This window comes from Pinus tabuliformis, chromosome 6 (assembly GCF_031772625.1).
Source record: "Pinus tabuliformis cultivar Carrire ecotype Pingquan chromosome 6, CPIR1, whole genome shotgun sequence".
Taxonomy (NCBI): Eukaryota; Viridiplantae; Streptophyta; class Pinopsida; order Pinales; family Pinaceae; genus Pinus; species Pinus tabuliformis.
The window spans coordinates 474,506,898-474,525,561 of NC_142292.1; the positions used below are offsets into that span (position 1 = coordinate 474,506,898).

An 18,664-nucleotide genomic window follows, 5' to 3' on the forward strand; every position below is an offset into this window, starting at 1 on the left:
TAATTTTACATATTATTAATAAAATAAATCATTTGTTCATTAGATTTTCTTTGGCAGAAACCAACCTAAATCCATCTTAACTCTGGATGTATCAAGCACTGAAAGGGATCAAATCTCTTGAGGTGTAAACCTTTCCTCAAGTTTTCCTCGAGATATTTGATCCCTTTGGGCACTTGATAGATCTGGAGTTAAGCTGATATTGTATATACAACAACATGAAAAATATCAAAATATTCCCTTATAAATATTTACTATACCACATGATAATAAGAACATTTTTTAAATTATTTTTAACATATATTTTATTATTCTATTTTATATTATTAAGAAAATTAAATTTATGTTGTTATCTCAGTGATCAATATCTTCTCAGTAAATTTAAAAAAACTGATCTAGAAATAAAAACAAAATTAATATACATGTTATAAATTTTAACAGAAAAATTATATATATATATATATATATATCTATATAATAAATTTAAATAATTTTCCTTTTTCCCTAATTCTGGAATGCACTTAATTTCAGAGTGGCAATGATTTATTATGTTTTTGTTTTCACAAAACAAACTAAAATCAAACTAGTCGTGTATATTATATTTTCAAAGCAACGAAAGACCCGCATGTACTATATGTGATCATGTTGCATGTGAAAAATATCAAAGAGCAGAGACACATAAACACAGAACTCACAACTTGCTTCCATTCATCGATTAAACAGGTATTTATACAGGATGAAGAAACTTCTGGAGATCGATTGGGGCGGTGGCTTCTTCAGGAAGCTTGCCCCTTTTCAACGAATTCCAGAACCCGCATTAAAATCATTTGTTGAATTCTAGGTGTTGTAATAAAGATGGTAGTTGGAATTAGTTCTAGTTCCTTCCAACACTCCCCCTTAATTCCAACTATATAACAGACATCTGATATGCCTGCTAGTCTAAGTATCAGCTAGGCTTACAACATAATTTGGATTTTCTACAATGCACAACTTATTTCTACACATTTCAAATTTAGCCTTTCCAAGAGGCTTGGTGATATGTCAGCCGCATTTTCATTTGTATTATAATATGATAAGTCAATTTATTTTGATTGCAATTTTTCTCTTACAAAATGATGTTGTGTGTCAATGTGTTTTGTCCTTGCATGATATATCGGATTGTTTGTCAATTTGATAGTGTTTGATTGTCACATCTGATTACTGTAGGTGCTTGTTGTGTTTCTCCAACATCTTCAAGTATCGTCCTAAGCCATATTGCTTCACAGGTAGCACTGCATAATGATTTATATTCAGCTTCAGTGGATGACAATGAAACAATTGGTTGTTTCTTACTGCTCCATGATATTGGTCCTGAACCAATATTGAACACGTATCCAGTAGTAGATTTACTATCATCTAGATTTCTAGCCCAGTCAGAATCAGAATAACCTGCCAATTCAACATCAAATTCATCAGTATACATAATACCAAAATTAAGTGTTCCTTTCAGATATCGAAGGACTTTCTTTGCTGCTTTCCAATGGCTTTCACAAGGATTAGCCATGAACTGACTAAGTATGTTGACAGAATATGCTATATCTGGCCTGATAGTGGTGAGATAGTTCAAACTTCCCCCCAGTTGACGGTACATAGTTCCATTCACCTCTTTGGTTCCATAATCACTGCACAATTTGACATTCTGTTCTAAAGGAGTAGATGTTGCTTTGCATTTAATCATATTGAATCTTTTAAGGATTTCCCTTGTATATTTTCTTTGTGTGATTAGTGTCTTACCAGATTCCCTCCAAACTTCAAGACCTAAACAATAAGGCAATTCACCAAAATCCTTCATCTCAAATACATGTGACAACTGATTTTTAATTTCTTCAATCAGCTTGCATGCATTTCCTGTTATGATAAGATCGTCAACATATACAGATATTAAAGCAACATTCTTGCCTTCATCTTCCTTGATGTATAAGTAGGATCATTTTTGCTTCTCATAAAACCTTTCTCATAAAAAAAGAATCAATTTTCACATACCATGATCTTGGATATTTAAGCTATGATGAAGCTAAAGAATATGAAGAATGGAGAGATGCAATGAATGAAGAATATAACTCTATAATGAAGAATGACACATGAGAATTAACAAAATTGCCTAAAAACAAAGTTCCCATAGGATGAAAATGGCTTTATAAATCTAAATTTAATGCTGATGGAAGTGTTGATAAACATAAAGCTAGATTCATTGCAAAAGGATATTCACAAAATGAGGGAATTGATTATGAAGATACTTTTGCACTTGTAGCTAAGTTGAACACAATTAGAATCATGATTGCATTAGCTACAAAATATAATTGGAAAATGCATCAGTTAGATGTCTACATTTTTGAATTGTGAGTTAAAAGAAGAAGTTTATTTAATACAGCCTGAAGGGTTTGTAAAACAGGGACAGGAGCATCTAGTTTGTAGGTTAAAGAGAGCTTTATATGGCTTTATATGGCACCAAGATCATGGTATGTGAAAATTGATTCTTTTTTTTAATATGAGAAAGGTTTTATGAGAAGCAAAAATGATCCTAACTTATACATCAAGGAAGATGAAGGCAAGAATGTTGCTTTAATATCTGTATATGTTGATGATCTTATCATAACAGGAAATGCATGCAGGCTGATTGAAGAAATTAAAAATCAGTTGTCACATGTATTTGAGATGAAGGATTTTGGTGAATTGCCTTATTGTTTAGGTCTTGAAGTTTGGAGGGAATCTGGTAAGACACTAATCACACAAAGAAAATATACAAGGGAAATCCTTAAAAGATTCAATATGATTAAATGCAAAGCAACATCTACTCCTTTAGAACAGAATGTCAAATTGTGCAGTGATTATGGAACCAAAGAGGTGAATGGAATTATGTACCGTCAACTGGGGGGAAGTTTGAACTATCTCACCACTATCAGGCCAGATATAGCATATTCTGTCAACATACTTAGTCAGTTCATGGCTAATCCTTGTGAAAGCCATTGGAAAGCAGCAAAGAAAGTCCTTCGATATCTGAAAGGAACACTTAATTTTGGTATTATGTATACTGATGAATTTGATGTTGAATTGGCAGGTTATTCTGATTCTGACTGGGCTAGAAATCTAGATGATAGGAAATCTACTACTGGATACGTGTTCAATATTGGTTCAGGACCAATATCATGGAGCAGTAAGAAACAACCAATTGTTTCATTGTCATCCACTGAAGCTGAATATAAAGCATTATGCAGTGCTACCTGTGAAGCAATATGGCTTAGGAGGATACTTGAAGATGTTGGAGAAACACAACAAGCACCTACAGTAATCAGATGTGACAATCAAACACTATCAAATTGACAAACAATCCGATATATCATGCAAGGACAAAACACATTGACACACAACATCATTTTGTAAGAGAAAAATTGCAATCAAAATAAATTGACTTATCATATTGTAATACAAATGAAAATGCGGCTGACATATCACCAAGCCTCTTGGAAAGGCTAAATTTGAAATGTGTAGAAATAAGTTGTGCATTGTAGAAAATCCAAATTATGTTGTAAGCCTAGCTGAGACTTAGACTAGCAGGCATATCAGATGTCTGTTATATAGTTGGAATTAAGGGGGAGTGTTGGAAGGAACTAGAACTAATTCCAACTACCATCTTTATTACAACACTTAGAATTCAACAAATGATTTTAATGCAGGTTCTGGAATTCGTTGAAAAGGGGCAAGCTTCCTGAAGAAGCCACCGCCCCAATCGATCTCCAGAAGTTTCTTCATCCTGTATAAATACCTGTTTAATCGATGAATGGAAGCAAGTTGTGAGTTCTGTGTTTATGTGTCTCTGCTCTTTGATATTTTTCACATGCAACATGATCACATATAGTACATGCGGGTCTTTCGTTGCTTTGAAAATATAATATACACGACTAGTTTGATTTTAGGTTGTTTTGTGAAAACAAAAACATAATAAATCATTGCCACTCTGAAATTAAGTGCATTCCAGAATTAGGGAAAAAGGAAAATTATTTAAATTTATTATATAGATATATATATAATAACCTACAAACTAGATGCTCCTGTCCCTATTTTACAAACCCTTCAGGCTGTATTAAATAAACTTCTTCTTTTAACTCACAATTCAAAAATGAAGACATCTAACTGATGCATTTTCCAATTGTATTTTGTAGCTAATGCAATCATGATTCTAATTGTGTTCAACTTAGCTACAGGTGCAAAAGTATCTTCATAATCAATTCCCTCATTTTGTGAATATCCTTTTGCAATGAATCTAGCTTTATGTTTATCAACACTTCCATCAGCATTAAATTTAGATTTATAAAGCCATTTTCATCCTATGGGAACTTTGTTTTTAGGCAATTTTGTTAATTCTCATGTGTCATTCTTCATTATAGAGTTATATTCTTCATTCATTGCATCTCTCCATTCTTCATATTCTTTAGCTTCATCATAGCTTAAAGGTTCTACAACATTCATAACAAGAGACATTAATGCATAATCTTTATACCTTACAGGGACCTGACTTTGACGTGATGACCTTCTTGGAGTTTTATTGCTTTCATCTTTCTTTCGGCTTTGTAGAGTCTCCTCTCCTCTCCTTGGAGTGTCATGACTTCTTGATGCTACTTGCTCTTGAAATTGTACTTGTTCTGTGCTTGTTCTTGTTCTTGTTCAACACTTGTATCTAATTTGACATAATCATCAATATCATGCCATACACTAGTATTATTTATTTTATCACATTCATTTGCATTCTCATGAAACACCACATCCCTACTTGCAAGCAGTCTATGAGTACTGGGATCAAACAACTTGTATGCTTTCTGTTTATCACAATAACCAATAAATATGCACTTAATTGACTTTGAATCAAGTTTTCTTCTTTCATCTTTTGGAATATGAGCAAATGCCTTGCAACCAAAAACTCTTAAATGACTCACTTTTGGTTTGTACCCATAAAATGCTTCAAAAGGTGTTTTAAGCTCTAAACTTTTGGTTGGACTCTTATTTTTCAAATGAACAACAGTATTAATGGCTTCAGCCCAAAAAACATTAGAGATATTTTTACCTTGAAGCATACTACGTGCACATTCAACTAGTGCTCTGTTTTTCCTCTCAGCAACTCCATTTTGCTGAGGTGTATGTGGCACTATAAATTGTTGCAGAATCCCATTGCTTTTACAATATTTATTAAATTCTCTTGATTTGAATTCTCCCTCTTGATCAGATCTCAAAATTTTGATGTAATTACCAGCTTTTTTTTCCACCATATTCTTAAATTCTTTAAAGTACTCAAAAACATCACTCTTCTTTCTTATGAAATAAACCCATGTATACCTAGATCTATCATCCAAAAAAATAAGAAAATACCATGCTCCACCAATAGATCTAGTTTTTATAGGTCCACATACATCAATATGAATTAATTCAAGTATTTCCCTTTGCCTTTTTTCTTTATGTATAGGAAATTCCTCCCTATGTTGCTTGCCAAGTACACATGCTTCACATTCAACATGATCATTCTTCAAGACAGGAAACCCTTCAACCATAGTGTTCTTTTGAAGTAGCATTAAATCTTTGTGATTTAGATGTCCATACCTTTGATGCCATAAATCTACTGTTGATATTGTTGTAGATGCCAACGCTTGATGACTTTTCCTGGTCACATCCAACTTATACAAGCCTCCAACTCTGGTTCCTGTGGCAATAACCTTGTACTTATCTTGAATGTCTTTCACTACACATTGTGATTTAACAAATTCCACCTTCAAATCTTGGTCAGTAATAGTAGAAACATAAATTAAATTCTTTTTGATATCAGGAACATACATCACATTATGGATCTGTTTCTCTTGTCCATTAGGCAAATTCACACCTATTACTCCATAACCTTGAACTTTAAGTGATCTATTATCTCCTAGACAAACATATGTTCCATCAATGTTTTCATAATATTCATCAAACCACTCCTTATTACAAGACATATGGAGTGATGCACCAGAATCAATGAACCAAGCATTCTTATCATCATTTTCCACAGACAATGCAACATCAAAAACAAACAATTTAAGATTTTTAAATCTATCACTGATTGAGGCATCTTTGTCCAAAAAATTTCCATTATGCCTTCTGTTTCTTTGTCTAGACTCATTATATTTCCTTTTATAACAATCTTTAGAATGGTGCCCAGGTTTGCCACAATAATAACAATCATCATTTCTCTTATGGATTGGAAATTTAGACTATCATACATTTTTGTTTTTCTTGAAACTAGCCTCCTTTGTTCTTGTCTCGTGGCTTGTCTCTGTATGGATATTTTCCCTTAGCCACCAATGCCAAATTTGAACTGCTAGAACCCAAATTAAAGCTCTTCATCCTCTCCTCCTCTTGTAGAAAAATTCCTGTCAATTCATCAAATGTAGGGGGTTTTTCTCTAGCTGCAAGAATTGAAACAAAAATTTTATAATCTTGCACTAAGCCATTTAATGTGATGGTGACTAAGTCAGTACTAGACACCTTTTCACCAATATCTCCTAACTTATCACTTAAATCTTTGACACAGATATGAAATTGCTTATATTTTCATTTGCTTCCATTTTTAGAGATAAAAGCTTAGTCTTCAAAAACAAGATCCAATTTGTATTTGTTGTTTCGTACAAACCCTTCAACGTATCCCATGTTTCTTTTGATGTCTTGCAATCTATGATGTGAGGAATAATGTTGTACTTTACGGGCATACGCAACAACACCTTTTCTTTTGTCTCCCTTCTCTCCCAATCTGGAATAGAACCTGCAACAATGGGTTTGGGCTCATCCCCACTCACAATGGACCACAAATTATTACCTTCTAAAATAGTCATTAAATTGAATGTCCAATTCACATAATTTTCTCCATAAGTTTGGTGGATTCATTCAAATAAGTATCAGGCAACAAATTTTCCATGATGAAAAAAAAAACTTTCTCCAATCACCAAAATGCAAATTTTTTTTTCTTTTTCTTTCACAACTTCAATAACAACCCGAGGGAACCATATATCTTCCTTGAGTTTTGAAATTTCAGTAATTCGTTAAAAATTCAAAACTAGAGACAACCATATATCTTGATTGCGTTCTAAAATTTCAGTAATGCAAAAGCTAGCTATATCATGGAGAAACCTCGAATACCAATTCTATGGCAAACTACATAAGACCATACTAAACAGGAAATCTTTCGATGTTGCTATAATAAACTCAGCAGACATACATAACAACAATATTTTTTATTAAAATTGGAACAGAACAATGGAGTCGGCCACAGAGGGGGATTCGTCCTTTCTGGCAACTGTCCAGGAGCCTTAACTTTTGCTGATCCAACAAAATCTGGAAATGCTCACTTCAATGCTTTCTCGTTCCAATTATGCATCAACATCATCTACTACAAAATCAGATAATGTAGAACCAGATTCTAAAACAGAATGCATAATGAGAAATGACAGTTATAAAACCGAATGAAAACTTGCACACAATCCTTTGTCCAGGATTGCCCTGCACCGCCCTGCACCAGAGTTTTATCTGCTACAAACAAACTTCTTTGGAACATGGGAGAGGACTCAAGCAAATTTCTCTGCAACAGATATCTCACACTGGCTACACACAGGAAATAGCTTACTCAAACTTCTTCGGCACGCTCACCATCAACACGCCGTTCTCCAAGCTCACAGCACAACCGGCGCTCCCAATCTCTGTCTGCAGTCTCTTTGTAGCAACACTTCACTAGCACACCCTTACACGTTTTCAGCAAGTTCGATTGCACCAAAACTGTCACAGCAGCGTGTTCGATCCACGCTCAATGCACCACTTGCAACAAAACACTTTCAACAATTAACACAGCTCACAGCTCCTTTGCTTGACTCCTCTGCAACACACAACTATATTTCACTCACGCTGATAGCTCACCTCAAACACACGGAGCGTGGGAATATTACACACACCACTGAGCTTCACACAGAGCTCTAATACCATATCAGAGAGCAAAGACACATAAACACAAAACTCACAACTTGCTTCCATTCATCGATTAAACAGGATTTTATACAGGATGAAGAAACTTCTAGAGATTGATTGGGGCGGTGGCTTGCCCCTTTTCAACGAATTCCAGAACCTACATTAAAATCATTTGTTGAATTCTGTAGTTGGAATTAGTTCTAGTTCCTTCCAACAAAAAAGTATATTAGATTATGTGCAACCATGGGTAAATGTATACAAAGGGGTTAAAAGATCAAACCTGCAGTCATTACTTAACTTATAACTCATTTCTCACAGAACACTTCTCGCATAACGATGGAAAAAAAAAAAAAAAAAAAAAAACTACCGAGCAAGAAACGGCCTTGAATGTGCGTGAGCTTGTGTTTGACTCTTAAATCCAGAGAGAGGTTTAGGTTAGAAGTTTTAACAGGTTACGTTTTCAGTTGGAAACAAAATTAGGTAGATTTTTTGAAATTCCTAATTATGGACGTTAATTTTAAGATTCCGGGTGATTTAACGTTAATGGATTATGGTGCTGAATTTATTTCAAACCATAAAAAAATACAATTTAAACACTACAATCACACAATAAAACATCTTGAAGAAATTCTAACAAGATTTCAGCCAGAAATTTACCCTATGGTAAAATTGTGAACTTATAAAAAATTTTGAAGATATTCTCATAAGATTTCAGCCAGAAATTTATAGTTAGATTTCAGCCAGAAATTTACCCTATAATAAAATTGTGAACTCATAAAATTTTTTGAAGATATTCTAATAAGATTTCAGCCAGAAATTTACCCTATTGTAAAATTGAAAACTTGTTAGACAACGCCTTTGAGAAATAAGAAAAGCTAGCTACTTAAATTATATGAAAATTGTTTATATTCAGTATTGGCAGGAATGAGAAGAATGAGTATCAAATGGTGGATTGGAAAACTTCACAAGAAAATGTTATCCTTGCATAACATTCCAAAAGTAGTAATAGAATAAATAATCTACTGCTAACCTTTAGCCATGTTACGGAGAAGTTTTTGCCGAAATTTATAAAATAACCATGTCCATCGTTCCATGTGGCCTGACCAGCAACACCGCCTATTTTGGACGCCATTGTTGCACATCCCTACCAACGAATTTGGGCAGTGAAATGTTAACTGTGTTCGGGATGTTGCTAAACCGCCTCCATATCACTCATGACTAGTTATACTTACATGGAAATGATGGGCCTGGTTCACAGAGAATATCAGAATTACGTTATCAAATCGATGAAAAGCTTCATTGAGAAGACTCTCATTTCTGGGCTGAGTTGCCCACATTCCTCGTTCGACCGAGAGTTGTAAATTGTCTAGATTGTTGCTTTTCATAACAAAATACCTGCATAAAAAAAATGGTGGAAATAAATAAGTGTAACAAGTGCACATATAAGTGTTCAACTTGGTCTAAACAAATTTACACAGTAAATTAGAAAATGCAAATGTAGAAAACCTTGAAGTTCCTTGTGGCAGGCTCCACCTTAACGAATTATGTTTCTGCCTTTTAATAATCTCCAAAACATCTTCCACAGGAGGCGGTGGACCGGGAAGCTTGTTATGCTTGTAACGACAATTAGGTCCATTGGGACAGAAACCAAAGTTATACCTGCATTTATACGAACAGAGTAACCTCATTTAGAATTCCCAAACTAATCAAAATAAAGCGCAACGTGTCTTGTAGAAACCTATTATGACTTTTGTTTAGATTCAATTCTATAATATATATATATATTACTTACATAGAGCACTCTTGGCCAACTTCGTCTCTTGCAAAACAATGCTGGTGATTGGAACACTCTTCATCTCTTGTGAAGTATGGGCAGATAGGCATCTTAGAGTCCTCATTACACAAATTCTGGGACCATTTCCCACCTACCAGCTGTTTATTGTTTTCTGCCTTTTTGTGAGAATAGTCTGTGGCAACCGGCAAAGGGCTTGGGCCACCATCCTGATCTAGTGAACTCTCATGCTCCATATCACCTTTCTTGTTATTGTTGTCGGCAACAACTCAATCTTATGTGAAGTTCTATGCTCCCTATCAGCTTTCTTGTTATTGTTGCCCGCTAGAACGCTAGAACTCAAGCCTGCATATCTCACAATTCAATCTCCTATTATATGGCCCGATAGAATGGGATTTATTGGTCCCCATTAATAACTATGTTACCGTCCGTATCCGTCCAGCGGTAAATTATATCACTATCGGTATTTATAGTATGTACTGTTATATGGAGAGCTCAATTTGGCGGCCACTCTGGGTGAGCGTGGAATTGGATATGCATCGGTCATGCACCATTCAATGCTGATCCATCGCTTGTCCACGACCACTTTATTGCATCCATCATGATGTAATTTTTTGGTTAGAAAATAATGGAAATTTTATAAAATTTGACGACTGTTTTTTTGGAAATTCTAATTACAGCTATATATGGCTTAAAGATTTCTGGCGGCCCCCCTCCCCCACAAACAAAATTCAATGATGCGAAAAAACTTATCGAAAACTCCCACAATCAATTTATTTTAAAGAAAATGGCTTAGGGAATAAATGGCGGCCATATTGTAACGGCCTCAAAAATTATTCACCTTGCAGAAAAGTACGGGGCCTTACAGGTTTTGCATACGGACCATTAATTCATCTCACTTTATAGTTCATGGTTTCAGGCTTGATATTTATTGGAGGGTCACTTCATAGGTCACTGTTCCACTCATAATATTTATTGGAGGGATCATGCACTGTTAAAAAATCATAAATCGTAGGAAAATTTAGCAGAGGGAACGGTAAAGGGCAAGGTCACATCTTAATGTAATAGTACGGTGCGTTTGAATGCGAACACCAATATTTAACGAAAGAGTTTTTAGCGTAACTAAATGGAGAAATTGGTGCCTTGAAACCGGTAATAGTCCGGGTAGAGTTTTTAGCGTAAAGAAATGGAGAAATTGGTGCCCTAGTAATAGTCCAGTGGCTTTGTCCATATGCGGGCCCTTGGTCCTTCCTTTTCGGCGTTTGCCTTTTGACCTGTTCAAATTCTGTCTGGCGGGCCCCCCCTCTATCCCCCTTTAGTGTGCACCTTCCCGTTTTCTCTCCTCCGTCACCCTCTACATCAACTCCTCCCGTTATCCTTTAACAATTTCAAATTGGTTATTTCTCGGCACGAACATTTAAACACACTCTTCCGAGACGGGAGAAAGAACATTGCTATCAAAGCAGAATCCCCGACCCACCGGTAAGTAATGCCCCTACCGCTACACAAATTTCTTCTCCCCTGAATTGTGTCCTTTAGGCTTGTAGAGATGTTGTTCCACAATGGAAGAGTCTTTACCTCTAGAGTCTGCATCTTTGAAAGCTCTAATGGGCTTATGACGATGCCACTCTAAATTCCAATTTTGTGAAGACATTGGTGTGAAAACACGTTAGGGAAAAAAGAATGATTAATTGCATACTTATTTATGATTTTCGAGTATAACAAACACTTAGGCAATTTGCTCTTATTGCCCTTCTAATTCCTTTCTAGATATGCATATTATGTAGTAGAACAGAGTGAACTGGCCACTATAAAACTCATAGCTAGCAATGAGCTGCATTCAAAGTAGTATTTTTCAAAGAACAATATCAAATCTAGATCAATACATTACACATGAGATCTTATTTTATTGATGTCTGGACTTTAGTGTATGAATTGATTTATATTACACATTCTAGAGAATTTCTCCATGATGGTTAATCATTTGCAGGGTATGTGGGTTAATCATGTTTTAGATGGTTAATAATTTGCAATATTTATGCATAACCAGACTCTAGATTACAAGTATGGGGGCACCAATATTGTTGCTATTGATCTTCATGAAAAATGGTATGTATGTACTCTCGCAGGGCTATCCATAGGGCGTGAGAAGTATAGATCACGATGTGAGAAACTGGGACTATTCAGATTATAACACTGTGTGCATGTGCTTGTCTATTCTTTTCCCTATTAATATATCACATCAGAAAGGCTATCAAGAAGAGAACATATTAACATTTGTAACAACTCGCTGGTTCTCGACAAGATGGAGCAACATCCTCAGGGAGTTGAGATTAATATATCATATGTGGAAATCATATAGGTGTTTTGGAAAGCAATGAAAAATTATAGGGTAGAAAATTACGAGGCTGGTAGTATCACAGTCGTTGGTTAGGTGGTAGAATTAATATAGCCAAAACATCAAGCAGAATGGCCATTGGTTCATGTATGACATGGAATGTTGCAAGCACTGTTAATATGGTTCAGGAAGTTAAGGGTAGATCACCTATGATAGCACACGCTGCAAAAACGTTAGATGCAGTAACGATGGGTGACATCCAGTAGAGTATTACACCATACATTCTATTAGACTGTGCATAAGACAACCATTTGAAATTGACATATTGGAGATTTTCTATCAGCTCTTTGAATTCTTCTTCCCATGCTTGTAGTTTGATTATTTTCATACCATTAAGAATTCCAGATGTTACTCTGAATCTTTCACCCTGTGCAATCATGAACTCATCTTGGCACTTTTGGAGGGATTTTTCGAGAGGATTATTTAGAATGACAGTGAGAACAATGATTAGAAAACCTAGCACAGTTTCCCATCCAACTATAATCCAAAATTGAAAAGGGGTAGTGGCTCACAGCAGGCCCATATTTTCAGCGAAAAATCTCTTATGCATTTAACAAGTTTTTGACCTTCTACATTAGTGAAAACAAAGGCAAATCAAGATAGGAAAACATGTTTTTTCTCACAATGCTCTCAATTAAGTGCATTTTCCTGTCTATGGAGGGATGCATCCATGCAACCTATTCTCATGAAGAGCTTTGCAGACTCGCAATACACATTATTTCCTAAACAAAAAATTTGATATAACTCAAGGGAATTCTAAATAGGCCAAAACATAAGTAATTTCCAATGCAGAGGTGGAATCAGGACATACAATCTGTGCATCTTGTTCAATTATGCAATAAACTGAACCATTTGTTTCTTAAATCCAATCACATTACCTCATGCTTGACTTCCAACTCAGCCAAGTTTTTTTTTGAGATATTGAGCAAACTCGAGCAATATGTCTTCGCCTGCAATTTTCACATGCCCATCCAACATGGAGATTGGAAACAAATGAATGGAATATTTTTCTCAATTAAAACTTTAATACTCACATCGTTTTAGGTGGAGATCAGTTACATTTCCCATTGGGAGATTTGGTATATTAATGGTCATTAGTCGTTATCTCACAAGTCCCAGTAGGTTGCACCTTCTGATTATCAATACTATTATTTAACCATGATTCCCTAACAACATGGATTCATTTTCCCCCGTAGGTAAAACAATACCTTAGACAAAATCGTGTGGAAGACATTTCATAGCAAACCTTAAATCTGAATACATCTTATAGGAAACTAAATTTAACTACTCCTTGCAAGGAAGCAAGCGTGTGTAATCATTAACAGACTTGAGATATGACACAATGATATTTGAGGTTGAATTCTAAAATTTGAATGGTTTCATGGGCTGCAAAAAATACAAATCTATCCTAAATCAGTGTAACAACACATACTCTGATAAGGGCTAAATGAACTTGATTTGATACTCATATACATGCATATATCTCTGAAGGATATATTATACTTGTCAAAAAAAATTTATGTTGCTATATATGTTGTAAAGTATTAGATTCAATATTTATAACAAGGAATGGATTTGTTGATCAGATTAATAATTAGTTATGTCTCCCCCTTGTTCATGCTTAATTAGTAAGAAGATAAAGTATATTTGCTATTTGTACTGATGTTGTTTCGAGGAATAGGGAATTACTAAAGAAGCCATATATTTATATGGGCATGTGATAATGCTACAACTCAAGTATGTGTAGATGACTTGTTTTTGCTAGAGCTGACAGTGAGATGCATTGTTTATGGACAAAATTTAAGAGAGAATGTTGATTTATGCACGTTCCATTTAGGGTTTGAAAACTTAATTTTATTGATGAGAAGAGAGGATTTTTGACAGCTCAATTTCATTGAAGAGTAGAGAGTATTGTTGAGAAGTCAAAATTGTTGAGGTCTGCTGAGTAGAGAGTGTGTTGGTGCTTCTACTTTTTCCAACTAGGGTTTGTTGTTGATGTTGAGAAGAAGTAGTGGACTTGATAGACTTTATGCTACTAGGGTTTGATCTCTTGAGTAGAAGCAAAGGTTTTCTCATTGATATAAAGACAAAGTTGTTGTGGCACTACTGGGTTGTTGAGTACTATTGGATTGACTAGCTAGGGTTTAATCCTTGTGCAGTGAGAGGTTGTGTTGTTGCTCATGTCCTTGTGCCATATTGACAGAGTTAGCAAGTTGTTTTACTTTATTTATATTATCTTGAGCAGAGGTGGATCCAAAAACAAACATTACATACCTTATTGCTAGAAAATGAGGAAAAGTGTAGGGAGGCCTATTTTTTATGCATGTAACACACCAAAACAAACAAGGACATGTAGGCAAACATCACTGATTTTATGTCTCTAAGGAGATGTATAAGACAAATTCATTGAATGTTTGAATGTATAAGCCAGATAAATGTCTACTTGTCTAATATGAATTTATTGTTGTTTTATTTTCGATATCTTCTAAGCATAGAGAATGGTGGGAAAGTGGACGTTGTGCATCGAAGTGTCTTGGCATCCAAATCCAGGTCAAGCCACCATTAAACATGTGCTTCATAATGCGGAAACAAATCATGTGGTGCATAGAAATATATAAGTGCACGAGAGGAAAATGAATAACGAAGCCTACTATATTGCCCTTGTTGAGGGCTTAAAATAGGCAAAAAAATAATGTTGTGAGTGATATTGTAACTTTTACGAACTCACAGCTCATATGAAATCAGATCAATGACATTTATGAAGTTCGAAAAGATAATTTATAACTGCTTCATACGAAAGCAATAATGTGGAGATCTCAGTTTCAATCTTTTAACATACAATATCATGCAGACATTCATATTATATCCACTGATATATTGATGGAAGGAATGTTAAGTGTAGATGCAGGTCCCAGAGATGACACCGGGTCACGATCTATTGCAAGAGAAGTCATTAATCAAAATCAACATAAGTCCTTAATATGTGAATATGTTATTGTTATCATTTTCCTTGGGGCTATCATGGCATGGTTTGTTCACTACAAAAGAACCCAATGATATGTTATTTTTTCAAAACCTGCGATAATTGGGATGTTTTGTATGGGTGACAAGTTTATGGAAAAATGTAATATATTCCATGCATACGAACAAATGTAATATTTGCATGGATCACGATATAACATATGAATGTTTTATATGTTATCATTATTTTTTGTTGTGTTATTTTACCATGTCTCATGAACATTTTCAACCTCAAATTTATTATTGTTGTGAAAAGGACAAATATTTTCCACTAGGCATTTCATTATTCAATGTTGTCATAATGACCATGCAGGTAGTATAACTTTATTTCTATGCATTGCTATTTGTCTTTCCGTAGAACATTGGAGAGCTTGAAAGATGGAATGTTATAATTGCTTTCATTTTAAAGAAAATTATTGTTCTCATAATTCCATGTAGTTGATGATTTGAGTTTGCTATTTATGTTTCAAATTCTTAGTGTATGTGTCTGTTTCAAATTTGGTCCCCTTGCATTGGTAGGTACATTCATACAAAAGAAAGTAGGTACATTATTGGGGCACATATATATGCTAAAAAACTAACAATTTCAACCTTATGTAGAGCATTGGAGAGCTTGAAGGATGGAAAGTTATAATTGCTTTCATTTTAAAGAAAATTATTGTTCTCATAATTCCATGTAGTTGATGATTTGAGTTTCATATTTATGTTTCAAATTCTTAGTGTGTGTGTGTGTGTTTCAAATTTTGTCCCTTTGCATTGGTAGGTACATTCATACAAAATAAAATAGGAACATTCTTGGGGCACATATATATGCTAAAACACTAACAATTTCAATATGTTCTGTCAAATTTCCATTATAAGCAAATGTTGGAAATATCATTACTCAAGTACTCAATTATTGCACTGCTGAAACACTTTATTTATATAGAAACGATGAAGTACATGTGAATACTTCCAACTTATCAAAATATGGAACAATTTTAAGCTCTCCTAACCCTAGCTATGGAAACCAAGAAAACCCTAACAAAAAACTCCTCCTGGCTAGGAATCACACTTAACCAAAGCCGATCACTCCACAAGGAATCCTCAACAACCTAGCATCATCAACTACAATGACATTCATGACATGAATGTTGGTATGCGTGAGATTAAAGAAGAAGAAGCTACATTTTCTCTCACAACTTGTTTGAGAAGACAATTTGCATGTTGTTTGCAATTTCTGTGATGTCAATGGCCCATTCATGTATGGATCAAGGGGGATCCATTGAAGAAGTTGTTGTATCTATAAGATAACAATGTAATTTCCATCAGAGAAAATAATAACATGTGAAGTAATACATGCATCAGAACACGTAGTACATCAATTAGGAGTCTTGTCAAATGCACCTTGACTAATGTGATAAGTAGAGCGATGGTGGGTCGGTCTATGTTCTTCAAGTGAAAGCACAATATTGGGATGTTGTAGTTATGCAAACATTCACACATCACATTAACAACATCAACAACAACCAGTGCACAAATTTAATAGGAAATACATGATAGAAACAAACTTGGAAAATCACCAATTTGTGTGATGTCAGTGACCCAATCATGTTCGGATCAAGGGGGATCCATTGAAGAAGCTATTGTATCTATAATATAACAATGCAATTTCCATAAGAGAAAATAATAAGATGTGAAGTAATACATGCACCATAATACAAAGTACATCAATTAGAGGTCTCGTCAGATGCACCTTGACTGATGTGATAAGTAGAGCGATGGTGGGTCTGTCTACGTGCTTCAAGTGAAATCACAGTATTGGGATGTTGCAACCCGGCAAACTTTCGCACACTACATTAACAACATTAAAAACAACTAATGCACAAAATTAAGAGCAAATGCATATGAAAAAACCTGGAAAATCACCAAGTGTGATGTCAGTGACCCAATCATGTTCAAATCGAGGGGGATCCATTGAAGAAGTTGTTGTATCTGTAAGATAAAAAAGGAATTTCCATCAGAGCAAATAATAACATGTGAAGTAATACATGCATCAAAAAACAGAGTAGATCAATTAGGAGTCTCATCAAATGCAACTTGACTAATGTGATAAGTAGAGAGATGGTGGGTCTGTCTACATGCTTCAATTGAAAGAACATTATTGGGATGTTGCAGCCCTTCAAACATTCACACACTACATTATCAACATCATTAACAACCATTGCACAAAATTAAGAGAAAATACATAGAAACAAACCTATAAAATCACCAATTTGTGTGATGTCACTGACCTAATCATGTTCAAATTGAGGGGGATCCATTGAAGAAGTTGTTGTGTATGTAAGATAACAATGAAATTTCCATTAGAGAAAATAATAACATGTGAAGTAATACATGCATCAGAATACAAAGTACATCAATTGGGAGTCCTGTCAAATGCACCTTGATTGATGTGATAAGTAGAGCGATGGTGGGTCTATATACGTGCTTCAACCAAAGCCACAATATTAGGATGATGTAGCCCTACAAACATTCACAAACTAAATTAACAACATCAACAACAACCAATGCAAAAAATTAAGAGAAAATACATGGAAACAAACCTGGAAAATCACCAATTTGTGTGATGTCAGTGACCCAATCATGTTCGGATCGAGGGGGATCCATTGAAGAAGCTGCAGTATTTGTGAGATAACAATGAAATTTCCATCAAAGCAAATAATAACATGTGATGCAATACATGCATCATAATACAAAGTATATCAATTAGGAGTCTCATCAAATGCACCTTGATTGATATGATAAGTAGAGCGATGGTGAATCTGTCTACATGCTTGAACTGAAAGTACAGTATTGGGATGCTGCAGCGCTGGAAACATTCACACACTACATTAACAACATCAACAACCACCAATGGAAAAAATTAAGAGCAAATACATAGCAACAAACATGGAAATTATGACATTTTGATCTAAACATATTGATATCATCTCCCTATAGAACTTACTTGGGATAGTAGTGGATGCATTGTTGGATCAAGGATGACCACGCTTGTTAAGGTTTTGAAACTAAGATGGTTCATCTTCGGATGAAGGGACATTCAAATCAATAACCAAGATGACATTTTTTTCTTCTTTTATTTTTCTTTTTAGGACTAAGGAAACTCTTCTTCCTCTTCAAAGATGACACATAAGCACCCAACCCAAGGGTGAAGTCATAATCCATAATATGAAGATCATTAGCATCATCCACAATTTTTTTAGCCAAATCAATCATTTTGTCTTTCTCACGGTAGAAGGAGGATTATTCCGAAATAGGTCTAGATAGGCAAACAACTACTCTCTCAAAAAATTAAGTTCTTCAACATTGTCATCATCCATATTAGTTGTGCTAGTATTTTCATCAAGGTTTGGTGCCTCTATACTTATCTCAGGAGGGGCATTCAAAGTATTGGGTGTGGT

General features: G+C 34.8%; 1 protein-coding gene across 1 annotated transcript in view; it reads right to left on the reverse strand.

Annotated features, from left to right (window-relative positions):
• The window catches only part of LOC149259364 (30-kDa cleavage and polyadenylation specificity factor 30-like), a 60,579-nt gene extending 50,541 nt beyond the window's left edge, over positions 1–10,038 (reverse strand). Inside the window, exons 1-4 of the mRNA XM_089453979.1 lie at positions 9,803–10,038; positions 9,517–9,669; positions 9,243–9,405; positions 9,041–9,154 (exon numbers count right to left, since the gene is read on the reverse strand). Coding sequence (XP_089310105.1) covers positions 9,041–9,154; positions 9,243–9,405; positions 9,517–9,669; positions 9,803–10,038 — 666 coding nt within the window. The remainder of the gene's footprint in view (positions 1–9,040; positions 9,155–9,242; positions 9,406–9,516; positions 9,670–9,802) is intronic.
• Between the last annotated feature and the right edge of the window lie 8,626 nt (positions 10,039–18,664).